The sequence below is a fragment of the Cervus canadensis genome, chromosome 2 (genome assembly GCF_019320065.1).
Source record: "Cervus canadensis isolate Bull #8, Minnesota chromosome 2, ASM1932006v1, whole genome shotgun sequence".
Taxonomy (NCBI): domain Eukaryota; kingdom Metazoa; phylum Chordata; class Mammalia; order Artiodactyla; family Cervidae; genus Cervus; species Cervus canadensis.
This window is the reverse complement of record NC_057387.1, coordinates 18,142,068-18,166,814: the sequence shown is the minus strand read 5'-3', so window position 1 is coordinate 18,166,814 and position 24,747 is coordinate 18,142,068. Positions and strand designations below refer to the sequence as shown.

Genomic DNA, 24,747 nt, shown 5'->3' with positions numbered 1-24,747 from the left:
TTACTTCATTTATTTATTTAATCTTCCACTGTCCTCTTCCCAGATCCCCATCAAGGAGTCTTCCTTCTCCTAGAAAACAAAGGGAGGAGGAGGAGGAAATCAGGGTCAGGAGACTCAGGAAACCTTTCAGGCTCTTCCACCTCTATGGAAACTGCCCAGATTTTATATTTTGAGCTAGATTTCCTCGTGACATCTATTAGATGTGTCCCCTCCTTCATTCCTTCCTTCTGCTAAACTTCTTCGTGCCTCTTACTGTGGTTACCAACTTAAATTCCTTCCGTATAATTCAAGTTTCTCTCCCCTCTTCCTTTCGCCCACTGTCTCTCCCCTTCGTTAGAGAACCATTCACGCCCCCACTCTGAACTTCAGCCTCTCAACTCTGTCAGGTTGCAGGGCCCCTCCCGTTTTGCCCTCTGGCACCTGCAGAACCTTAAACCAGTCCAGGCTGAAACCAGCTCTGATTCCTCAAGGCAGACTGGAACCTGGAGAAATTTCTTGTCCCTTCCACCTGCTTCTGCTCTAGGAGGTCCTGAAATCATCCCAGTTCAGAAAAAGTAATGACTCTTATGACAAAGGCCTTTGCCTCAACATCTCCTAAACCTTCTTGAAGTTAGGTAAGCTTTTTCTAAATGTGACCCCTCTTCCTTTAAGCAGCTGAAAATTGACCAGGCTGGGAACACTAGCTGGAGATACTGGTAAAACTTCAAAACTGCCCCAAGGCCAGTGGCTGCACTCTTACCTTTTACAGGAAATACATCCCCCCATGAACAAGGGCCCAGAACAGGAGTGGACCAGAACTCTGCAGACTGGATACAGCGTCATTCAGATCTGGACTCTGCTAAAATACAGACATCCCCTCATAGTAGGCTAGTATCATCCTCCTACCACCCAGTTCCCACTCTGGAAAGATAACCATCTCTTTATGCCAACCTCTGTCGTCTTTCTTCTGAGCTTAGAGAAAGATCCAGCCCTCCTCCCCATCACTATAAGAAGTCCTTTCCTCTGTGCCTTTCAGCCATTCCTGACCATACTAGGGAGGCCTGACTCAATTCAGTGACATGTTTTTTGTTTTTTAACCTATGCACGTGACACTGTGCTAGTCACTGTGATAGGTGCCATATTAGTCACTCAGTCGTGTCCGACTCTATGCAACCCCATCGACTATAGCCCGCCAAGCTCCTCTGTCTGTGGAGTTTTCAAGAATACTGGAGTGGATAATCATTCCCTTCACCATGGGATCTTCCTGACCCAGGGATTGAACCCGGGTCTCCGCATTGCAGGCAGATTCTTTACTGTCTGAGGCACCAGGTTCAGGCACAGGTGCCGTGTGTGGTAAGTCGCTTCAGTTGTGTCTGACTCTTTGAGACCCTATGAACTGTAGCCCACCAGGCTCTTCTGTCCATGGGATTTTCCAGGCAAGAATACTGGAATGAGTTGCCATGCCCTTCTGCAGGAGATCTTCCTGTCCCAGGGATCGAGCCTGGGTCTCTTGTGGCTCCTGCATTGCAGGCAGATTCTTTAACGCTGAGCCACTGGGGAAGCCCGCATGAAAGTGAGAGTAAAGTGAAGTCGCTCAGTCGTGTCTGACTCTTTGCGACCCCATGGACTGTAGCCCACCACGCTCCTCTGTCCATGGGATTCTCCAGGCAAGAATACTGGAGTGGGTTGCCATTTCCTTCTCCAGGAGATCTTCCCAACCCAGGGATGAAACCCAGGTCTCCCACATTAGAGGCAGACGCTTTAACCTCTGAGCCACCAGGGAAGCTGGGAAAGCCCACGTAGGGGGATATAAATATGATTAAGACATTGGTCCTACCCTCACAGAGTTAACAAGCTAAAGGGAGCCTGCTGCTGCTGCTAAGTCGCTTCAGTCATGTCCGACTCTGCGACCCCATAGATAGCAGCCCACCAGGCTCCTCCGTCCCTGGGATTCTCCAGGCAAGAATACTGGAGTGGGTTGCCATTTCCTTCTCCAATGCATGCATGCATGCTAAGTCGCTTCAGTCATGTCCGACTCTGCGACCCCATAGACGGCAACCCACCAGGCTCCTCTGTCCACAGGATTCTTCAAGCAAGAATACTGGAGTGGGTTGCCATTTCCTTCTCCGAAAGGAAGCCTGCCATATACTTCAAAATATTTATCTGTCCTTGTCAGTCATCAGCTTTCCATTCCTATTGATTCCTCCCATCTATGTTCAACTATATTCAGACTGCACTTCGGTTCTGCACTTTGGCCCTTTCTAGCTGTTGCTCCTCTCTCCCTCTGTCTCTCTCTTTGGCCGCACCTCGTGGCATGGGGGATCTTAGTTCCCTAGCCATGGATTGAACCCATGCCCCTGCATTGGAAGCATAGAGTCTTAAATACTGGACTTTCAAGGAAGTCCTCTGCTTCTTTTCTCATTACCAGATTTCTCAGATAGTTGGTTTATCCTCTCCCTCCACTTCCTCACAATGTATTCCCTTTCTAATGCCACAGGAAGTAGCTTGTGGTACAACCACTCAATTGAAACTGCCTTCTCTGTAGTTATCAATGACCTCCTTCTCCTTGGCCTATTGGTAGCTTTTCCCTGATTATATTAAACTTTCTCTTCTAGACTCTTTAATACAAATTTGGCTATCTACCTACCTCTCCAATCAATTTGTTTCCTTTTCCTTGGTTGATTCCTCTGCTACTAACTAAAGGCATGGTTATTGGCCTTTCCGTATTCTGTAAATACTAGATCTCCTGAGCTTGTCTGCATTCGTAACTTTGTGCTTAGAACTGGAGCATGGACTTAATTCAGCTACCTTTAGGACACCCTCACAGGCTGTGCAGAGAAGGTAACGGCACCCCACTCCAGCACTCTTGCCTGGAGAATCCCGTGGACGGAGGAGCCTGGTAGGCTGCAGTCCATGGGGTCGCTAAGAGTCGGACACGACTGAGCGACTTCACTTTCACTTTTTACTTTCATGCATTGGAGAAGGAAATGGCAACCCACTCCAGTGTTCTTGCCTGGAGAATCCCAGGGACGGGGGAGCCTGGTGGGCTGCCGTCTATGGGGTCGCACAGAGTCGGACACGACTGAAGCGACTTAGCAGCAGCAGCATAGGCTGTGACTGTAAATTCAACTTGGCCAATACCAAATTTATAACTTCCCCCCCAAATCACTCTGATCACAGTTCCCATTTCAGTCAACCATTTTCCCAGACGCCCATATTTAAAATTTAAAGTTATTTTTAAAACTCAAGTTATTTTCTCTTTCCTTTCGCCGCTGCGGCCGCGGCCATGAGTATGCTCAGGCTTCAGAAGAGGCTTGCCTCCAGCGTCCTTCGCTGTGGCAAAAAGAAGGTCTGGTTGGACCCCAATGAGACTAATGAAATCACCAATGCCAACTCCCGCCAGCAGATCCGGAAGCTGATCAAAGATGGGCTGATCATCCGGAAGCCTGTGACTGTCCATTCCCGGGCTCGATGCCGGAAAAACACCTTGGCTCGCCGGAAGGGCAGGCATATGGGTATAGGTAAGCGAAAGGGTACTGCCAATGCTCGAATGCCCGAGAAGGTAACCTGGATGAGGAGGATGAGAATTCTGCGCCGGCTGCTCAGACGATACCGTGAATCTAAGAAGATTGACCGCCACATGTATCACAGCCTGTACCTGAAGGTGAAGGGTAACGTGTTCAAAAACAAGCGGATTCTCATGGAACATATCCACAAGCTGAAGGCAGACAAGGCTCGCAAGAAGCTTCTAGCGGACCAGGCTGAGGCCCGCAGGTCTAAGACCAAGGAAGCCCGAAAGCGCCGGGAAGAGCGGCTCCAGGCCAAGAAGGAGGAAATCATCAAGACTTTGTCCAAGGAGGAAGAGACCAAGAAATAAAGTTCTCCCCCTCTTCTCTGTACATAGTGGCCTCGAGAATTGCATAGATCACTCATTCAATAAAAGACAAGCCTTTATCTGCCTAAAAAAAAAAAAAAAAAGTTATTTTAACTCTCCTCTTATTTATTGCCCATATGAAATTATCACTGGAGCAAGGCATTTTCTTCAAAGTGTTTATTTTTCTCTGCTCCATTAAAAATGCCACTTCTGGGGCTTCCCTGATGGCTCAGTGGCAAAGAATCCACCTGTCAATGCAGGAGACATGGGTTCGATCCCTGATCCAGGAAGATCCCACATGCCTTGGAGCAACTAAGCCCGTGGGCCATAACAATTGAGCCTGTGCTCAGGAGCCCAGGAGCTGCAACTACTGAAGCCTGCTCGCCCTAGAGCTTGTGCTCTGCAACAAGGGAAGCCACTGCAAGGAGAAGCCCTGGCAGCAATGAAGACCCGGCACAGCCAAGAATGAATAAACAAACAAACAAAATGCCACTTCCCTCATCCAGACCTTTAATGGATGCAAATCTCAATATCTCTCCAGTCCATTGCATCCTTCATACGACCAGATAAATCATTTTTTAAAAATACCACTTTCATCATGCATTTAGCACATGGGAGAACATACTAGGCCCCCTATTGTTTATAAGTCTGAAATTTACCTTGATACTTCAGACTGTAATTTGGCCCTGTGTTCCCATATGTGAAATTACCAAGCAAACACATGTAGCTTTGAACATTTTGTGTGTTAGTTTCCTACTGTTCCTTTCCATATACCATCTCCTTCAATCATACCTCAACCACTAAATATACCCTTCTTGTTCTGTCCTCCTTGTCTGTGTAGCTCTTTCACTCTTGGAAGAACTTTCTTCCGAATTGCTTTCATCCTTTTATAACTTACTGCCAATCAAAAGCTCACCTATTCTTCAAAGAAGTCTCTCAAGAACAGTCATCTTCTGAAAGTCTTCCAGACAACTTCAACCTGTACTAATCCCTCTCCTTCCAGTGCCTAAAGCACTTGTTTGTCGTATGCTGTCAAATTTGTATGCAATTTAACACTGTTAAAAACCTTTTCATTTTGTTCCAAATGTTTCATAAGTGTAAACTTGAGTTTTATGAATACTTTGAGGACAATAACATGATAGATTTCTTTTTCATTAGCAGCAACATCCTTAGCAGCTTTAGGCATAGGTTACAAAAACATGGTGGCCAAGTGGTAATGAATCTGCCTGCCAATGCCAGAGACACAAGAGACACAGGTTCGATCCCTGGGTTAGGAAGATCCCTGGAGAAGGAAATGGCAACCCACTCCAGTATTTCTTGCCTGGAAAATTCCATGGACAGAGGAGCCTGGCAGGTTACAGTCCATGGAATCACAAAGAGTTGGACATGACAGAGCACCAGACTCTATGTGTATGTAAACACATTAAATACTATTCAACTGAAATTTAACTGCACCAACTCTTCCCTGTGTTCTGTATACAGTATTAAATCTCAGTGAAAGAAATGATGGCTAATCTGAGATGAACACCTGCGTTGTAGTACTAGTTATTTGGTTCCCCCATCCACCAAAGCTTCCCTCTGCTCCGCATCACCAGTCTGGGGATCCATCCAGGGTAAGGGATGTCTGTCTCCCTCCCCACTTATCCCCAATCCACTCACTGGTTCCATTGTCATTGGTTTCTCTGTTACAGGCTTCTGATGGTCAGCGCGGTCTGTTTCATAACTAATGGTAGTCTCTGATGCTTCCACCTTCTCATCCAACCTGTTCTGCCCTCAGTAGGATTAGGAAACAGTTATCATTGCCTCCGTTCAACATCCTCATAGATTCTCTATTTAGATTTCTTTTTTACTTCACCACCTCTTCTCCCCTCCAACCCCTTATCCAAGACTTACACTCAGGGAGCTTTCCTACTTCATGTTTGCATGGATTATGTACCCACCCCATTCACCAACTCCCTTGACTCGAGGACTGTTCCTCCCTTTCAGTGTCTTAGCAAACCTACTGCATTCTGGCTTCATCCCCAGCTGTTATTAACAAATTTGTTTCAGATTCACTACCTAGTTTCACTTCACCTAAATAGTTTTTATTCCTGTTCATTATTTACATTTCAACAATGTCTAGTTTCTTTTTAACTGCTACCTATCCTGATCCTCCTAGGGGATCATGTAGATTTCACTCACCACTGTGTTCTCTGGCTCAAACATAGAGTAATCAACAGTGAAGTTCACACTAAAGTCATCTGGTGAGGAGAAAAAAAATAAGTAGTTACAAATCAGAAAGGTAGCACTAGATCCGGAAATGAGAAGAGTAAGAAATTGTTCAGAATACTTCAGTTTGCTCAAGTTATAAAATTAACTGGTATAATATAATTCCACAAACTTTAAGGACTTCTCAGATGGCATAGTGGTAAAGAATCCGCCTGCCAATGCCGGGGATGCAGGAGACTTGGGTTCGATCCCTGGGACAGGGATCCTGGAGTAGGAAATGGCAACCAGGTCTAGTATTCTTGCCTGGAAAATTCCATGGACAGAGGAGCCTGACGGGCTAAAGTCCATGGGGTCGCAAAGAGTCAGACATGACTGAGCGACTACGCACATGCACACAACAAACTCTAATGTTAAAAATGTTTGTGAATGTGTATGCATTTATATTTTCAACCTGATATCTAAAATCATGCCCAGATTTGAAATTTTTCAAGTTATTTCAACCAGTTTCTAAAGGATCACTAGTTCGAGAAATAACATCATGAGTTTGATGGCTTTTGCTCAGAGCGAAATTTCTCTCTGATCTAGTTATGCCATTGCAGAAGGAAAAGTCAGAGTCTAAGAACTGAGTAGCTCCCAAACCTCTCTCCAGCCTGTGAAGGATCAGAACCTTATATGTACTCACCATAGCTGGGGGTGATTGTGTAATAATAGATCACCTGATAATACTCATCCTCTTCCAGTTCTTCTCCATCCTCATATTCTTGTCCTAGGACAAGAACTAGAGGTCAAGGGGGCATCTGGAAAGCCTTAGCAATACAAGGACACCGGACGTTGACCTCAGCTCTATCAGTATTCTTTGTTTCTGCCTCCCCTTTATTATCTCCCTGCCTCTGTACCTCTAAACCCTTCTCTGTCTTCTGGACTCCTTAATGCTGACAAGGCCCGTTACTCTCCACCCTTTCATCTGGGAATCCCCAGAACTGAAAATGTGAAAATCCTCTTCACATACTGGAACCCAAACTAAGCCTTAAAAACGTAGGAAGCAGGGAGACACCAGAAATTAAGACCTTCAAATCTACTCCTCAGGATTATGCTCCAGACTTACTGTATTTGTGAGAGATCTCCTCTTAGCAGTGTCCCTCACAATTAACTAATACACCTGGCCTTAGGCTTTTGGACTTGGGCTTTAGTTCTCCTTTCAATGCTAACTAGCAGGATATCTCTGAACAACACAGTTAACAGTGCTTTCTTCAGATGAGTCAGAAGGACTAAATGATCCATCTGCATTAGTTTTTCTTCCTCCCCAGGATTAAAAATATGTGGCTTTGACGTGACAGGGTCAGGAATTCTAGGCCGCCTGCTTAATCGTTTTCTAAACTCCTTGCATGCACTCTCTTAACCCCAAGCAGTGACACAACAGTCTGGAGGAAAAGGAAACAATGAGCGCACCTGGAAGGCTGGGAACAAAGGAGGGAAGAAGCCAAGCTACTTCTGGGACCCTGTCACTGAAGGCAGCCAGTACTCAGTATTCTAAAGGTCACCCCTCCTGGGTCTTTACTAATACAAGGCTTTTTCTCCAGTTCTCTGGGAAAGAAGATACCCTGGCTTCCCTCGATAGTTTCAGACTGCTCCACCTTCAAGGAGCCTGCCTCAGTCCACTCTCACTTGAGTCCTTATCTCACTCAACTCTGATGATGGTGAGCTGAGCTCACTCTTGTTAGGACCTCCCCATGTCTGGGGCTCCATCCGCACCAGCTGCCTCTTCTTTGACAGGACTCTGCTCTCCTCCCCGTTTCCTGTCTCTAATTTCCAGGTCCTCCCGCTGCCCCTGCCATCTAACACCGATGGGAGAGTGTTGTCCCTCTTTCCTGAACCGCACCTCCGGCCCTCTTCTCATTTGCTTTTCTCCCACCATTTATGGTTTCTCCCCATTTATGGTTAGAAGGCCTGGCTCAAAAGCCCAGGGAGAGACGTGAACTTACCCAGGATGAGTGGCACAGCAAGAATGGCTACAAAGAGGACATCCATTCTGGATTCTGCTCTAGTGCCTTGCAAAAAGGAAATTACACAGTTTCCCACCAAACTTACCCCGCCTTCTGCCCTCCTCCAAAGCAGCGAAGGAGCAGCAGCAACTCTTCTCCTGGGGGGGGTGGGATTTCTCCGCCCACTTGCTGCCTGACTAGGCCATCAGCTACTACCGGTGCAGTCCTCAGTCACAGTGGCCCAGATTAGAGAGACAAAGTGAATTTTGAAGGGAACATGTTCACTGAGACTCCCTGGCCCTAGACCAGATCCAATCAGGCCACCTGCTGCCACTTTCTGAAAAACAAAACACACAAACGAAAAACCAAACCAAACAACAACAAAAAACCCAGCTTACCGTGAAGTTTCCCCTCTCCCCTACTTTCCTTCCTTGTGCCCAGTCCTCACAAAAAGCTCCCTCTCCCTCTCACTGTCCCTAACTGACTATCCTCTCCAGAACTGCTCTTCTCCCTGAGGCTTCATCACAGTCTCTTTCTTCACAGTCAAAATATTCTGAGGAAGGGATAAGCATTTTTTTCTAGAGTGAGAACAGTCCCCTCCCTCTGCTTATCTCAGACTACCAAGTATGGGAGCAGTATCAACATCACCATCCGACTCTATAAGCACCTGCTGCATTGATTCTCATTAAAAAAAAAAACAAAAACAACTTTTCAGTCAAGACTAGTTCCTTCCTCTCTGCTAAGTACTGACCTCAACTCACCTCCTTCTCAAGTTTCTGCACACAGGATGGGAGAAGGGAGGAAGCAGGTACTCTTTCCCTGCGGTACATGCCACACCTCTTCTCCCCTTTCAGTCCTTTGGTGTGTTCGCTTCCTCCTAGCTTACAGGGGTGGAGTTCATCTTATCCTCTCTGCTTTTATAGTTCCCATTTTCATTCCATCCAGTGTAGAAACATTTAGTGACATATTGCTGGGCACAGTGTGCTAGGCCTAGTCTGATAGGCAATTTAGGGTTCAGAGGCAAGGAAATAAGAATTTTTTTTTTTTTAAAGGGAGTTAATAAACACCTATTCAACATCTACTATGAGCCAGGCACCATGCAAGTGTCTGTGGAAACACTAATGAACAAGATAGGTTTGGCGCCTGTTCCTAAGTCAGAAGATGCTGTGATAAGAGCTCAGAGGAGAGATGATGTCTTATCCCCACCTCTTCTGGATTGCTATCTCAGAAGCAAGACAGTATAGAGTCTTGAGCACCGACCAGGATGCTCCCATCCTCTCAACCGTATTGGGGGCAGATTTGTATCGTTCGTTCTCATATAAATCTATATAATCTACCCCTTCAGCTCCTTTCCAGAATTTTCCAGAAAAAATGTAAAACTTTTATATGGATATACATCTATGCATTGCCATAAATCATTTCCAGAAGGAAAGGAAGGCTGGTTCTCTTTGAACAATTTTTATAGTGTTTTGGGGGTACTTTGATAACTTTCTCAAAAGCGATGTTCCAGTTTCCCTCACCTTCCCATCCTGGCACTCTTTTGCCAAAACATCCTCCCTAAGGACTAACCCTGCTGCTGCTGCTGCTGCGTCACTTCAGTTGTGTCCAACTCTGTGCGACCCCATAGACGGCAGCCCACCAGGCTCCTCCGTCCCTGGGATTCTCCAGGCAAGAACACCGGAGTGGGTTGCCATTTCCTTCTCCAATGCATGAAAGTGAAAAGTGAAAGTGAAGTCGCTCAGTCGCGGTTGACTCTTAGAGACCCCATGGACTGCAGCCTACCAGGCTCCTCCGTCCACGGGATTCTCCAGGCAAGAGTACTGGAGTGGGCTGCCATTGCCTTCTCCCAAGGACTAACCCTGCTGCTGCTAAGTCACTTCAGTCGTGTCCGACTCTGTGCGACCCCATGGACAGCAGCCCACCAGGCTCCCGGGTCCTTGGGATTCTCCAGGCAAGAATACTGGAGTGCAAAAAAAAAAAAAAAAAAGAATACTGGAGTGGGTTGCCATTTCCTTCTCCAAGGACTAACCTTACCCCCATCCAAATGAAGTTACAGTACCCTCTAACACTTTAACTTTCTTTCTAAAATGCATCCCTTGTGTCTTCCCTTCCCCCAGTCTGAGGAAAAGACACCCCTGATGTTCATTTTCAGAAAATAAATAAAGGAAGTATGACATAAAAGGAACTGAGTAACTTTGGTGGTGTGGGGGAAGGGGGTAGTTTTCCTTCAACTCCACAGCTATAATTGCTTTTTACAAAGAGCTTTAACTCCCAATTCCAACTCAAAATCCTCTCCAGCCTACCTAACATTGCTATCCAGGCTCCTTTTACTTCCTTCTTATTCGCTTCTCATTATAGATGAAAGCTTCATTAGCGACACTGTATTGTATGTTTCCTACACTAGCCTGTTCAAAGAGCACCTACCCTCAAGTGTAACCTTCATTTCTTCGGCAGTATCTCCAGCTCATTTCCTCTCATTCAAGTAAGAACAATACCCGTCCCTATCTTCCGGCACTCTCTATCCTGTGATTTCTTTGTATTTGTTCTTTAGTTTCTAACAGGATCTTCCCCCTCTGCAGCTCTTCAAGAAAACGTAGGATTGCTACCACCCTGCCCCATAAAATAACGAAAGGAAACAGCGACCAAGGCCGAACCGAACCGAACCAAGGAACCTGGGCCCGGGCCCAGCCCACTGCTTTTAACCGGCCGGAGCCACTCCCAGGTTCGAGGTCCAGGGCAAGGAGAGCTGGACTACAACTCCCAGCAGGTCGTGAAGCCACGCCCCACCTCCGCAGCTCCGCCCCCACGGAGTCTCCCTCCATTGGCCTCCAGGGGGTGGGTATTAGATGGGAGGTGGCCATGAGGCTGCAAAGGGGTTTGTTCCCTCCTCGGCTTCCGTAGAGGAAGTCGCGCGGACTAGTGTCTGGGGTTTCGATCTCCCCGCCTTCCCCGGGGGTCCGGGGGTGACATTGCACCGCGCCCCTCACGGGGTCGCGTCGCCACCCCACGCGGACACCCTAGCTGGCGTGCTCCTCCCCTTCCCCTCGCTTGGCCGGGTCTCCACCCCGCCCCCAGCTGCCCAGCCATGGGGGCCGCAGTGTTTTTTGGATGCACTTTCGTCGCTTTTGGCCCGGCCTTTGCGCTTTTCTTGATCACTGTGGCTGGAGACCCGCTTCGCGTCATCATCTTGGTCGCCGGGTGAGTTAGGGGGTTGGGGAGACGCGGAAGGACGCCGAAGAGTGAGATCCGAAAGAAGCTTGAGGACCTGGGGCGAGCCTGAGTCTTGCTCCTGCTCAGTGGTGTCCGGTTCTTTTACGACCCTATGGACTGTAGCCCGCGAGGCTCTTCTGTCCATGAGATTTTCCAGGCGAGAATACTGGAGTGGGTTGCCGTACTGAAGATGCTACTTCAGGAAATCGTCCCTACCCAGGGATGGAAACCGCGTCTCCTGAGTCTGCTGCATTAGCAGGCGGATTCTTTACCACTGAGCCACCCCTGGGACGCTCCAAGGGAAGCCTGAGTAGGGGGAGACAAGTTGGAGGTGAAGATTGAGAAGGGTCGAGTCAGGGATCTGAGTGATTTGCTCTTTCCCGCAGTTGGTTTCCGCCTTGCAGGGACCGCACAGATTCCTCCTGTACTCCTCCCGGCGACGTCAGAGGAGGCCCAGGGCCAAGACTAGTGAAGGGGCTGTGCTGACCTCACCCGTCCCTACGGAAGTATCCAGGAATGGATACCTCGCCCTCTTGTGCTCCTGCACTCTGGCTTTCATAGCTCTGCAGACCCTTTAATCAGATTTCTAGGCCTTCCCCTGCGTTCAGATCCCTACAAACTCCCTTGGTGGAGACACTTATCCTATCTCCTCCCCGTCTCCCTGGCCATCCAGAAGTCTAACTTCCGCTTTTTATGCTGCAGCCTTGATTGGTTTCTCTCTTTGATGTCTCAGGATGCCTTCTACCCTGGCTTGTCTGATTGTCCTTGTCTTTCCTCAGGGCATTTTTCTGGCTGGTCTCCCTGCTCCTGGCCTCTGTGGTCTGGTTCATCTTGGTCCATGTGACCGACCGGTCAGATGCCCGGCTCCAGTATGGCCTTCTGATATTTGGTGCTGCAGTCTCCGTCCTTCTACAGGAGGTGTTCCGCTTTGCCTACTACAAGCTGCTTAAGTAAGAAGATGGGATGGTCTGGAGGGGAGAAGGGGAGAGGACTGAACTATGAATGGGGCAGCCCTGGGTGGTGGTTTGGATGAGAAAGCACTAAGGGAAGACGTTAGAGGGAAAGGAGATTCCTGCCCTCCCTCATGTTTCCCCTGTCCCACCCACCCCACCACACCCCAGGAAGGCAGATGAAGGGTTAGCATCGCTGAGTGAGGACGGAAGATCACCCATCTCCATCCGCCAGATGGCCTATGGTGAGCCAAGGGAGAGGGACTGGAGGAGGGAGTTGGACACTCTTCTCTCCCAGGGAAGCCTCTAAACATCCACGTGTCCTAAGTGGCTTCTTGTTTTTCTTCACACCTGACTTCCAAGGATAGGTTGCCTGGAGGGAGAGAAGGTGGGGGGGAATTGTGCCTGGGAATGGGGAGGGATCACTGGCAGTCAGGCTATAGTGATCTCTGGCATTGATGAGACCCTCCCTCCCCCCAGTTTCTGGTCTTTCCTTCGGTATCATCAGTGGTGTCTTCTCTGTTATCAATATTTTGGCTGATGCACTTGGGCCAGGTGTGGTTGGGATCCACGGAGACTCACCCTATTACTTCTTGACTTCAGGTAAAGTCCACTTTCTTTCTTGCCTTCCTGCCCCATCCATCCCTAAGCCCTGACCTGATTTACTGGCCCTCCCTGGGAGACTTCTTTGGCTCAGCATCTCAGGAGGCTGGGAGAAGACGAGGGATGTATCTCATCCCCATCTCCCCCCCTGCAGCCTTTCTGACAGCAGCCATTATCCTGCTCCATACCTTTTGGGGAGTTGTGTTCTTTGATGCCTGTGAGAGGAGACGGTACTGGGCTTTGGGCCTGGTGGTTGGGAGTCACCTACTGACATCGGGACTGGTGAGTTGGGGACAGGGGCCTGAGTTAGAGAGAAAAGAACTTAATGGTGAGTGGGATGGAGGGGGAAATACATCCTCACTTCTTAACGTTTAAAAATCTGTCATGAGAGGAGGCAGAAAGGTGAATCTTGAGACGTCTCTCACCTCAGCATCAATTGTATATCCTGCTCTGGGGATTCCCTGGGGAGGAGTTTGAATGGATTAATCAAACCATAATGCAGATGGCCTGAGGTGAGCAGAAGTAGCAGAAACCTTTGGGGGAGCTGAAAATCACAAGATACTTACTGGTGCTCTGAAGGACTGAGGGATTTGAGGGAGATCTCTGGGGAAGTTTGGGTCAAAGGCACAATGGGAATATAGGGATTAGAGGGAGAATCTAACTTCTTTTCTATTCTTCCCCCATCACCAGACATTCCTGAACCCCTGGTATGAGGCCAGCCTGCTGCCCATCTATGCAGTCACTGTTTCCATGGGGCTCTGGGCCTTCATCACAGCTGGAGGGTCCTTCCGAAGTATCCAGCGCAGTCTCTCGTGTAAGGACTGACTACCTGGACCGATCGCCTGACAGATCCCACCTGCCTGCCCACTGCCCATGACTGAGCCCAGCCCCAGCCCGGGTCCATTGCCCAGCATTCTCTGTCTCCTCGTCGGTCTGTTCCACCACCTTCAGGGTCTTGCTTTGCCCACTCGTGTGTGACCTTTAGTCTCTAGGCTTTACCAGGAGCAGTCTGGGTTCAGCCAGTCAGTGACTGGTGGGTTTGAATCTGCACTTATCCCCACCATCTGGGGACCCCCCTTCCCCTTGTGTCCAGGACTCCCCATGTGTCAGTGCTCTGCCCTCACCCTGCCCAAGACTCATCCCCCTTCCCCTCTGCAGGCCGACGGCAGGAGGACAGTCGGGTGATGGTGTATTCTGCCCTGCGCATCCCACCCGAGGACTGAGGGAACCTTGGGGGGGACCCCTGGGCCTGGGGTGCCCTCCTGATCTCCTCGCCCTGTATTTCTCCATCTCCAGTTCTGGACAGTGCAGGTGGCCAAGAAAAGGGACCTAGTTTAGCCATTGCCGTGGAGATGAAGTCAATGGAGGTTCAAGGGTAGATGAGCTCTGAGTTTCCCAGTACCCCCTCCCCAGACTGGACATCTTGGTCTTTTTCTCAGGTCTGAGGGGAACTATTTTTGGTGTGATAAAGACCCCAAATTGCCTTTTTTTTTTTTTTTTTTGAGTCGGGGGAGGGAGGAGGTATGTTGGAATTCTTCTCCTAACCTCCTTGGACTGTATTTTCCCTCCTCAACTTGCTCCTTATGACTGGGCTTATACCTGTCCAGCTTTCCCCTTGGTCCCAGACTTTGGGGGAAAGGAAGGAAGTGCATGTTTGGGAACTGGTATTACTGGAACTAATGTTTTAACCTCCTTGACCACCAGCATCCCTCCTCTCCCCAAGGTGAAGTGGAGGGTGCTGTGGGGAGCTGGCCCTCTCCAGAGTTGCAGTGCTCCTGGAGGAGTCAGCCTACCATGACATCACAGGGAAGGAGGGCAGATTTTTTTCTAGTTTTTAATTGGGGTGTGTGGGGGGCGGGGAGGTTTTCTATAAACTGTATCATTTTCTGCTGAGGGTGGTGTATCCCATCCTTTTAATCGAGGTGTTTGTGATTTTGACTAATAAAAAGGACTTTATAATTGTGGGGGAACTTGGCTTTAAAAGGAGGGGATAACGTGTTAATGAGGTTTCTGTCCTCTCATGGCTGTTTTCCAACTGCCTTTCTAACCTGGCAATTTCTGGTTCCCTCCAAGGATAGCTTCGATGCGAGGCCAGGGAGTATGAACTCATGTCAGAAACTCTGGGTTAAGCATCTTCCAGAAGTGGATCTCCCCTCCTCCAGGATTGGAGTAAAAGGAGTTACTCACCCATGCTTCCGTTTGCCCACCTCTGCCATCTGAGGCATTAAGAAACACTCCCATTCTCAAGAGCTCCAGAAGTAAAGCCAGACGTGGGGTCAGCAGCTTTAATTTCCAAATATATTGAGGAAAAAAAAAAAACCCAAAATAAACAGCAGCAACCCTTTTTCCTAAGGGGAGATCTTACAGCTATATCTAGGGACAGGGCTATAAAGGGGACGGGGGACTGTGGGCCACATCCCCCTACAACTATACACAGTTGACCCTCTGCATTGTCACCATAGAGCTATCCTGATCTCCATGTTCTAAGAGGCTGAAGGTTCTGTTGGTCATCCTTGAATGAGAGCCTGTCTATACTTCTGTGTAGGGACTGTCTGGAGGAAAGAGGGGTGTTGGCCTACTCCTACATTATTTCCTGGCCAGTCCCAGCGCCTCACTTGACAAGCACCCTGACAGCCGAGCAAGTGGAAGGCATCTGAAGTGTCCAGGAAGGAGTCTATGCCTCGGTGGCTCGTGCTGAGGTGAAGACCACACTTTTCCGGTTTCTTAGTCTCTTCCTCCTGGAAGGGAGAATGATTCGTGGAAATGCCTAGTGTCCAATGTGAAGCAGATTAGAGGTGGACTAGGAGCATGCTTTTCGGGACAAAAGAAAGGACTGGAAGGATGGAGAGTAGGACCTCACCGGATCTTTCTAGCGATGAAATAAACAGCCAGCAGAAGGCAGAGACAGCCAACCAGGATTCCTGCTCCCAAACTCAGCATTTCACCTGGGAGAGAAATGGAGGGTGTCTGCCTAGGACTGACATAGATGGTGAGCCTTTCCCTAACTTGCTGAGGAGCACCATACCCTGTACCCCACACCTCGATACCTGGGAACGACCATCTTACCTGTGGTATACGAGGGTCCCACTGCAAGGGAAGAAAACCTGGGTCAGCGAGACCAGATCCCCACCCAGCTAGAAGCTGCCCTGCTCCAGCCCTGGGGGCATGGTGGGTCCCAGTCCAAGCAAGGCCTGGGAATTCCTTCCCCCGTTAGCCTTTTCCTTCCTAGAGGCATCCTAGTTCCTGCCATTGAATCCCCCAGTTTCCCGTCCCCTTTTCCAAGCCCTGTACAGTCACCTTGGATGAAAGAAGCAAAGACCATCCGCTGATTGAGAGGCTGGGCGGCTCGGTAGTTCTGTACCAGGGGCTCAGAGGGCTCCTCCTCCGTGGAGAACAGTGTCTCCCGAAGTTTTTCCAGCTGAGAAGCAGAAGCGTGGGGCTCAGATGAGCAGCCCTTGCTTTGGGGAGTGGGGAAGGGTTTGAGGTTACAATTCTGCCGCTTCACCTCTCCACTGCTCACCTGTTCCATGGAAATCTGGGCCCTTCGATGGAAGACCGTCCAGAGCACACTCTGGTAGCAGGGCGGAGTGGTGAGCGAACCGTTGTAACGGAAGTACTGCGCCAGCAGCGGCGGGAGCAGCCCTCTCACATTGAAGGGAGGCACAGAGGTCTTCTGATCTGGGCAGGGACAGACTCGGGCTCATCTCCCTCTCACTGCACCCTCGATTACCTAGACAGGGCTGCTAGAAGCAAACCCCTTGGTCCCTAACTCACTGTCTCATCCCAGGTCTCCCAGGCCTTGAGAAATTTCCCTGAAGTCTAATGTGACTTTGTCTTAAGATAGATTTTTAGGGCTCACCTTTGTGCTTGATTTCATGCAAGTGACTCAGAATGTGTTCATAAGCTGGATTCTTAGTCTCACCCACCTGGATGGGGAAGACGCGGGAGAGTGTTCAGGGTGAGTCCATGTTGGAAGTCAGACAATTGTGTGTAGGATACATGGTCTAAATGGGTTGCTGACTTGTCTTGGGAGGATGACCAGCAGCAGACATGGACAGAATAGGACTGAGGGATGCAGAGGGAGTGGAGGGGGGCCTCGGAGGGATTGGGGGCCACTGACCTCAATGAGGATGCCCAAGACAGCCAGGCCCTGAGGCCTCTGAGCAGCCTCACTCAGGCTTTCGTAGGACTCAGAATCATAATGTACGATGTGGAGCTAAGAGAGAGGACAGGGAATTGAATCATTTGATGTTTCTCCACTACCCAGTCCCAAAGGCTTTGATCCTAGCCACTGCCACCACCACCGCCACCTCTCGCATGCAGTAAATCTGCCCCACAAAGCTTGCCCTTTCACCCCAAGTGTGACTGTTCCAGTTTCCAGATGCCTGGCACCGACAGTGCCTACCACTACATCCTAATCCAAGCCTTGCTCCTGGTACCTCTGCAGCTGTGGCTTTGCCGTTGACCAGGTGCTCTGACCCCCAGGGGGTTCCTTTCTGACCCCAGTGCAGGTGGAGCTGGGCAGCTACATATTTTCGGGGAAGTCCTTCCAGATAAAGGGTAGAGGGCAGAGAGAGTTGTACTGTGAGGGAAAGAGAGCAAGTAGTTAGGGTTGGTGGAGTAATGTGGATGCATTCCTACCCTGCCCCCCCAGTTGCCATCACTTCTTGGGAAACTTGGCCAAACTTTTCTGTCTCTCTGCACAGCACCCAGTTCTTCCCATGTTGTTCAGTCGCTCAGTTGTGTCCAACTCTTTGAGACCCTGTGGACTGCAGCACTCCAGGCTTCCCTGTCCTTCACTATCTCCTGGAGTTTGCTCAAGTACTTGTCCATGGAGTCAGTGATGCCATTCAACCATATCATCCTCTGTTCTTCCCATAGGACACTGCTTTTCTTTTTTTTTGGTGGCACCCTGGGGCATTGGCATGTGGGATCTTAGTCCCCCAACTAGGGATTGAACCTGTGCCCCCTGCAGTGGGAGCCTGGAGTCTTAACCACTGGACCCCTGGCTGAAAGTCCCAGCCACTGCCTCTGTAGTGAAGATCAAGGCAGTACTATGATGCTCACCCACCCCTCAACCACCTTTGGCTGCAGGAGCCTCATCCCCATTCTCTTGTCTCCAAATTTATAGATAAAACCTTCTGAGAATTTAGAAGTTAGGAGAATGCTTCTTCACCTCTGACTCCTAAGAGTGGAATTGAAGCTTACATCTCCTTGGAGGCCAGGTCTTTTTACCTGTGTGGCCATTATTGTGCAGGTTCAAAGGCTCAGTGCCAGGCTGTTCATATCCATGGGGCTGCAGAGGTAGCAAGTCAGGGTCAAAAGTCACACTGTCTGTCTGGATATTGATGGGGGACTGGGCATTGCTTCCACATTCAGGGTAAGAGGCGGGCCAGTGTTCTTGACCATGTGGACCTGGTGGGGTTATCACAGACATTTGTCTTGCCCTCCAGCCCCAACCACCCTTCAGCAACCCTCCACCAAGCTATTTACCTACGTGGAGGCAGACATGCACTTCCCTCCACCCCATATGAAGCCCTCAGTTATGCGGGGCTGGGTGAGGGGGAGTCCTTGCTGGACTCGCTGCGGCAATTCCTTCCCATCGCCTATGCAGGGGCAGTGATGATTCCTCTGCTCTCCTGATGAATGGGGAGCAGTTGCCTTTACTTACTGCTTCTCTTGTTGAAGGATACGAAAGCTAATGAGAGGAAGAGGAGACGGATAGAGTGTCCGCAGAGCCAGAGGTGGATTTGAGTAGCAGCAGGAAAACTGGGAAAATTATTCTAGAGAGGTAGGGTCTCTGGGGAACCCCTATCAAGTGGCCTTAAGATTTAGACCTGCTGACTTCCCATCGTTGACTCCTTGCTTTCACACTGGAACTTGCATTGACTCAGGGACTTGATTAAGTTGAAAAGACCTCTGCCAGGGTCACACATTGTCCTGCTGGCCTCTCCCTCACCCCTGACCTCAGGTTCTGTCCCAGTTCCAGATTCAGGTGGGGGTGGGAGTGATCAGGATAGAAAGAGCAAGGAGGAGAACTGGCAGCTAAGCTCATGGCATCTTCCCCCACCCGCTTCCCTCTCCACTCCAGCTCCCTCACTCCCACAGAGATTGATTGAGGACATAACTGGCTTTTCTGCTGAATCAGGGGGTGTGGGATTTGATGCTTAGAACAGGGTCTAAGAATCAATCTGAGCGGAAGCTGGGGCATGGGGAGTTGGGGAAGGGAGGAGCTAGGATGAAAAGCTAACGGAAACCTCCCCACCCACGTGGCGTAAGTCTTCCCGCCAGGTGAAGAGGTCCCAGTGAGGAAGGGGTGTCGTAGGCCTGGGGTTCTGCTCTCACCCTCATATGTCCAGTGTTGACCTGCAAGGCAGAGTAACCTGAGTTACAGCCAGCATAGCCTGAGGCAGGGAGCTCCTCCGCTCCCCCCTCCCTTTCTCCTCCCTCCTTCCAGCACTTCCCAAAGGAAGACCTGAAATTGGACACCGCAGTGGAAAGGTCGGGGGTCTATTTAAAATCTCCAGCCAGGCTGCGCTTGTGCTGGCTGAGTAAAGGGGGAGGAGAATTGAAAAGAGATAAAGCCAGGAGACTAAAATTAACCTGGATCCAAGTGTGCAAAATGCCCAACCCTCACTTTTCTCTAGCCTGTGCCAAGCCAGTCTAACACTTGGGCTGAGGTGACGATGTAGGCAGAGGGTTTGGAGGAAGGGGACTGGAACAAGGGGAGGGGCAGGAAGTTCAGAGTTGGGGGCCATGTTGCTGAGAGGAGAAGGCGATGATTCCTTTGCTTTGAAGCTTTGTACAAACCCAGGCACTGAGCTTTGTAAATGTACAAACCCAGGCATTGAGCTGTAAATGAACATTTACGTTTCTCCTTCTTGTCCCAGTAACTCTAAAGCAAGCTTTCCCCATCACCAGGAACCTCTGCTCCCTAGGTTCGCAGATGACTAGGAGAGGTGGGAGTCAGGCAGGGTCTACTCTATGTGGAGCGTGATGGGTAGGCACAGGCAGCCAGGCTGGCAGGGACAGGATGAAAGTAAAGCATTGTGTGTGGAAATGAGAGCTGCCAGCCTGGTCACATGCCAGGCTCTCATGCAGTCCTGTCTTCTGGATGGGAGGTCTGGGGTCTGCTGGTCCAGCCCTCACCCAGGGCCAAACTGCTTCAAGGGGAAAAGGAGGCCTTCCTGCAGGTTGTCTCTGCATTTTTCAAATTGCTAGAAACTTTGGAGAAAAATTCTAAATCTCCACCCTCTGCCCCCTGCAACCTCCGCGCTCTTATTCCCTTAAATAAATCCCTTAGACTGCTAAGATATCCTTGATCTCATCACTGGGCTCTTTGACTGGCTCATCCCTCAGTTCACACAATTCTGAAAAGCAACCCAGGGAAAGGCTGGAGGCAGCCTTGCACTCACCATCTCAGTGGGACGCCTCGACAACTCAAACTCCCTGGTTCTGGGCAGGCTAACAGCCTTGCCTTTTCCCTCCCACCAAATTCTCAACACACTGGTCTTGCATCTCTTCCTCCCCTTTCCTGATCTTTTTTCCTTCCTCCTCAGGTAGAATTTGCAGCTCTCCTTGACTAGGTGCCCCTCCGCCCAGTCATCTTTGCATTTTCCTTCTGCCCTCTAGACACCTCCCAACCCTGTTCTTCCAACACACCTTAATTCCACATCTGCTGTGTGCTGGATACTGCACTAGACACAGGGATCACAGAAATGCGCGGTAAGGGTCCTGGGGACATTCCTGGAACACCTCAGCCATTCCCCCGAGAGTCCCTCCTCCTCTCCTGGGAGCTCCTGAAAGTCCTTTGTAGGTTGTAAAGGGACTAACAATATGGACTATTATTGCTACTGCTTTCAGGAAAAACCAGGAAATCGGTCGCCCCATGGAACAGAGACCACTCCAGTACTCTTGCCTGGAGAATTCCATGGACAGAGGAGCCTGGTGGGCTACAGTCCATAGGGTCGCAAAGAGTCAGACCCGACTGAAGTGACTTAGCACACACGCACCTAGAAAGGCCATGAGGTTCGTAGTCAGGGATGGGGTCTGAGTTTGCCAGGAGCTGTGGGAATATTCCCCTGACCACCCGCTCCATGAGTCCTCTATCCTTTCACTCCAGGCTTCTTTGGCTCCCTAATTGGATGAGTTTGTAAATAAAGAAGGCCAGGAGGGTAGCCTGGGACCAGGGCAGTGGGGAAAGAGCTCAGAAGAGACTTTGTAGCCTGCAAATCGATTCTGCGGGAGGCGAGTGTACATATCCTGCCCCAGGCTAGTTTGCCCCCATCCCCACCCACAACAAGGCTGGAAAAACAAACGGCAACGAAGGAAGGACAGTGGTCTCCTCCCGAGTCTTCTCTCTTTCCCTCCATCCCTGAGCCTGAACCTATTATTCTAGCCCCCAGGTTTCCTTTTACACTCCTCCTCCATTAAACATGCAAGGCAACATGTGTACATCAGCATAGACAGACACACAGACACCCAGATGTACCTACCCCCGTTGGCAGTCAGGGTCCAAAGCACCTCTAGCAGGAAGGTGAAGAACAACATGGTGTGCTCGGAGGAGTGCGAGGTACTGGGGGCCTGGGGACTAGAGGAGTAGGGCAGGGAGAGGGAGGGGGAGGGGAGGGGAGAGGGAGAGAGAGAGAGAGAGGAGGGGAGAGAGAGGGAGAGAGAGAGAGAGAGAGAGAGAAAGAGAGAGAGAGGGGGAGAGAGGGTTGGGGGGGAGGACAGGAGCTTCCTGGAGTTGAATGTATTTGTCTTTCTCTCTTGCTGTCTTTGTGTCTCTGCGGGCTTCCAGGGGGTTTGGTTTTCAGTGGGGGTACCGTGAGTTTCTGGTCCCAGGATAAATCTCTCGCTGCTTCTCTTTCAGCCCCCTCTCTTTTTACCTCTCTTTGCAGTCTTCACTTGCTGGCCAGCTACTTCCAATTGCCTCCTGCTTTTAAGGTGGCTCTGGACGGGTGTACGTGGGGAGGGGGGGCTGCCTGGGTTGCTGGCGAACAGCTCCTTAAATAGCCGATTAAGCATGCAGGATGGCCCTGCTCAGAGGAGAGCGCGCCTGTGAAAACGGGAGCCCTGGCCCCGGCTCAGGAACCCAGCTGGGGTGAGCTCTTCCTTCCTCGGCTATCCACACTGACACTGTGGAGAAAGGTGTCCCTGGGAACCGGCAGGAGCAAGAACGGAGGTTTTGGGGGTCCGATCCTTTGGGGTCCCATCCAGTCCCCCTCCAAGGGACTTTGGCTTCTCCTCTGAGGGGCCACTCCCTGGGTGTGGGGCAGATAGCGGGAGGACCCGTGCCCAAACCCCTGCAGAATGTGAGGTGCCCTGGAATAGGAAGAGTGCAGAGTTAAAGGGAGTTGGGGGACTCAGGGTGCAGCTGGAGGGTAGGAAGTCAAGGACTGAAACCTTGGTTGTGGAAAGTGAGGAAGAGAAGTGAGGCGGGAGAGGGGAGCTCGTTTGGAGCGCTTTCTCCTGCGCCTGTCACCACCCCCTTCCCACGGTGAGGCTGGGTCCACGTGCCTTTGTGGCCTGGGTGGGGGGTGGTTTTGTTTGCTGGATAAAGCCCATTTGTGTGCCCAGCGGGGGAGGGGCTGCAGCAGCACCAAGAAGAGACAGCGGCTGCAACTGCCAGACCCAGCCACCTCCCTCCCCAGGGAGCCCAGATCTAGGGCGGCTTTTGTCACTGAAGAGGACACAGACCCCGGGCAGGGTGGCCAGGGCAGGAGGAGAGGCGGGGAGACCTTAGAAACAATCACTACCACCACCATCAAAAAAACAAACAAAAAAAAGGTGGACTCCAGGCTCCGAGAGTGGAGGGAGCAGAGAGAGACCATGTGATCACATTGGAGTGGGAGAGGGGCCCAGGGTCTTCCCACCCGCCCAGCCAAAGGCTGGGGCAGGACTTTGGGGACTGAGTGAGACCTGCCACCGGAGAGCTGGGCTAGTGGAGCCGAGAGGCCGTTGAATCTCAGGAATGCAGGCTGGTGCTTGTTCCCCCACGGGACTGGAAATCCTGATTGGAATGTACATTCTAAATCCCTCATTATGGACAGTGAGACCCAAAGATAACCTCAGGCCAGACACTGGCCCCAGTTCTCCTTTCCCGCGCCAGAATCTCAGCCTGGAGGAGGCACCCATGTGAGCTCCCTCTGCCCTCCTTGCTCCTGCCCCGTAGCAATAAATAGTCAAAACAAAGGGAGCAGAAGCTAAATAAGGGGGCCGGATAAAAGCCAAGTGAACAGAAATAATGCATATGCTACATCATCAGTCCCTGCTGAAACAGGAGCCTGGGTGCTTTTCTGTCCACTGTGATTGATCTGCAAAGCAAAGCCATTTTGCAGATGCCATATCCTTTTTAATTCTTTCATCACCCTTCAAATTATTTTTCCCTTCCAGAAAAATTGTTTGTTTTGAGGTTCCCCCCAAACCCCTCTCATCCCATCTAAGAAGAAGAAAAGGCTTAAAGTGTAAATTAGACTTCCTGGGAGTCAGGACCGTTAATACAGAGGAACAGAAAAAAGAAAGCAACCTCTTTTGCAAGGTAGGAAAGAAGAGGCCTGGACAGAATGACCTCTGGCAGGACAAAGTTCCCTGGAGTGTCCGGGGCTGCGATGCAGCCTCCCAAGATAGATCAAGTGTCTTGTCAGGCGCCACCTCCTGGTTGTCTATGAATTTTTTAAACTTTTAAAGTTCCAGTTCAAAATGTTTTGCATGTGATTCCTTCTCAGAAGTGTTTCACTGCTGGTGGGCTTTGGGATTTTGCCTATACAACTGGAAAGCGTTTCACAGAAATGTCTCAGCCTCAAATCAGCGCCTTCCCACTTGGGAGTGAGCAGCCCCTCCTGGCCCTTGTGTTTCCCCAACGGACAAAGGCCCTGGTATGTAGGAAAAAGGGGAAAGGCGGCAAACTCCAGGGGTTGCCTGTATTTATTTATTTTTAAAAATTTTATTGGCATTGTCTTTATTTTTATCTTTGACTTTACTGTGGATATTTCTTTTGTCACCGGGCTGATTTGGAGTAGTGTCAAGAGGACCATTATATGTTAAAAAAAAACAAACAAAAAACTCTTCCCACCTCACCTCCCCCCACCTTAGTTGCTACTCAAACTGGCGGTTTTGTTTCAATTCCTAGGTCTCCCTCTCTAGCCCTTTGCCCGCTATGAGCTTGGTGAAAACTCCACTGGAAACCAAAGTGGCTTTCTGGCGCCATCTCCTGTCCTTCCAAATGCAGTGAAATGTGAACTGGGCAAAGAATCAGTGGTATCCCAGCGTGGTGACTTCTGGGTTGGTTTTTCTTAAAAGGTCCTTTTTAAAAACGATATTTAAACTGACTAAATATTCTAAATAGTCTAAAACACCTTACAAAAACCCACTAAGTGCTCTGAGTTTGTGTGGTGGGGAAAATGAAAGTCAGGGAGGGAGGGAGGCCAGATCAGAAGGAAAGAGGATGGTCAACACAGGGAACCTACTCAAACAGTCCAGCTGGTGACTCACTGCCTAGAAGAGAGAATCGATGAGGAGACAGAATTAGATGGATTCAGTTTCCTAAAAGAGCAAGCAACTTTGTGACGTAAGTAACACAGATCCAGAGATAGTCTATTTTGATACTCACATTTATTATCACTCTCTTGTCTTCTAACACACTGGTACTGAAGGCTCTTAAACAAACACAGAAGCTTTCAAGAATTTAAGTCAAAGTAATTTAGGGGAGAAGGTGGCCAGAACTCTTTTGGGTCATTTCTCGGTTTTCCAGTTCACATTGCATGGCAGATGCAGTATAAGAATCTTATAGACAGAAGACAGTTCCAAGGTTGTGGTCTGAACAATTTTAATTAAAAAGGAGTAAATTTGTGTCATACACTGATTCCATGCTCAGAGCACTGCCTGGTACATAAATATTTGCTGATTGAATAAATGCATCTGGTCATTGGAACATTTATTT

At 49.8% G+C, this 24,747-nt stretch overlaps 4 protein-coding genes across 8 annotated transcripts; 2 read left to right on the top strand and 2 right to left on the bottom strand.

Annotated features, from left to right (window-relative positions):
- Nucleotides 1–8,151, bottom strand: C2H1orf54 (chromosome 2 C1orf54 homolog). Of its 2 annotated transcripts, none has more exons than XM_043457381.1 (6): nucleotides 8,044–8,151; nucleotides 6,744–6,827; nucleotides 6,035–6,093; nucleotides 5,513–5,620; nucleotides 740–838; nucleotides 1–69 (listed from the first exon to the last, which is right to left on the bottom strand). In XM_043457381.1, the coding sequence occupies exons 1-5, from the start codon at nucleotides 8,087–8,089 to the stop codon at nucleotides 743–745; spliced, it is 393 nt and encodes a 130-aa protein (XP_043313316.1). In that variant the 5' UTR covers nucleotides 8,090–8,151; the 3' UTR covers nucleotides 1–69; nucleotides 740–742. The 2 variants fall into 2 exon arrangements, with proteins under 2 accessions (XP_043313316.1, XP_043313325.1); XM_043457390.1 differs by having other exon boundaries at nucleotides 740–835.
- Nucleotides 3,235–3,878, top strand: LOC122434165 (60S ribosomal protein L19-like). Its single transcript, XM_043457369.1, has one exon. The coding sequence runs from the start codon at nucleotides 3,266–3,268 to the stop codon at nucleotides 3,854–3,856; it is 591 nt and encodes a 196-aa protein (XP_043313304.1). The 5' UTR covers nucleotides 3,235–3,265; the 3' UTR covers nucleotides 3,857–3,878.
- A 2,750-nt stretch (nucleotides 8,152–10,901) lies between the features above and the next one.
- On the top strand, nucleotides 10,902–15,158 carry APH1A (aph-1 homolog A, gamma-secretase subunit). Of its 2 annotated transcripts, none has more exons than XM_043457361.1 (7): nucleotides 10,902–11,241; nucleotides 12,033–12,203; nucleotides 12,375–12,448; nucleotides 12,684–12,806; nucleotides 12,961–13,088; nucleotides 13,497–13,620; nucleotides 14,885–15,158. In XM_043457361.1, exons 1-7 carry the CDS (start codon nucleotides 11,129–11,131, stop codon nucleotides 14,908–14,910), a joined length of 759 nt encoding a protein of 252 aa, XP_043313296.1. In that variant the 5' UTR covers nucleotides 10,902–11,128; the 3' UTR covers nucleotides 14,911–15,158. The 2 variants fall into 2 exon arrangements, with proteins under 2 accessions (XP_043313296.1, XP_043313291.1); XM_043457356.1 differs by lacking the exon at nucleotides 14,885–15,158 and adding an exon at nucleotides 13,965–14,765 and having other exon boundaries at nucleotides 10,903–11,241.
- CA14 (carbonic anhydrase 14) lies at nucleotides 15,058–22,234 on the bottom strand. Of its 3 annotated transcripts, none has more exons than XM_043457340.1 (11): nucleotides 21,302–22,234; nucleotides 19,152–19,172; nucleotides 18,042–18,221; nucleotides 17,246–17,388; nucleotides 16,927–17,022; nucleotides 16,666–16,732; nucleotides 16,327–16,484; nucleotides 16,104–16,224; nucleotides 15,873–15,893; nucleotides 15,667–15,751; nucleotides 15,058–15,544 (listed from the first exon to the last, which is right to left on the bottom strand). In XM_043457340.1, the coding sequence occupies exons 1-11, from the start codon at nucleotides 21,354–21,356 to the stop codon at nucleotides 15,481–15,483; spliced, it is 1,011 nt and encodes a 336-aa protein (XP_043313275.1). In that variant the 5' UTR covers nucleotides 21,357–22,234; the 3' UTR covers nucleotides 15,058–15,480. The 3 variants fall into 3 exon arrangements, with proteins under 3 accessions (XP_043313275.1, XP_043313267.1, XP_043313279.1); XM_043457332.1 differs by having other exon boundaries at nucleotides 19,076–19,172; nucleotides 21,302–21,439; XM_043457344.1 differs by lacking the exon at nucleotides 19,152–19,172.
- Between the last annotated feature and the right edge of the window lie 2,513 nt (nucleotides 22,235–24,747).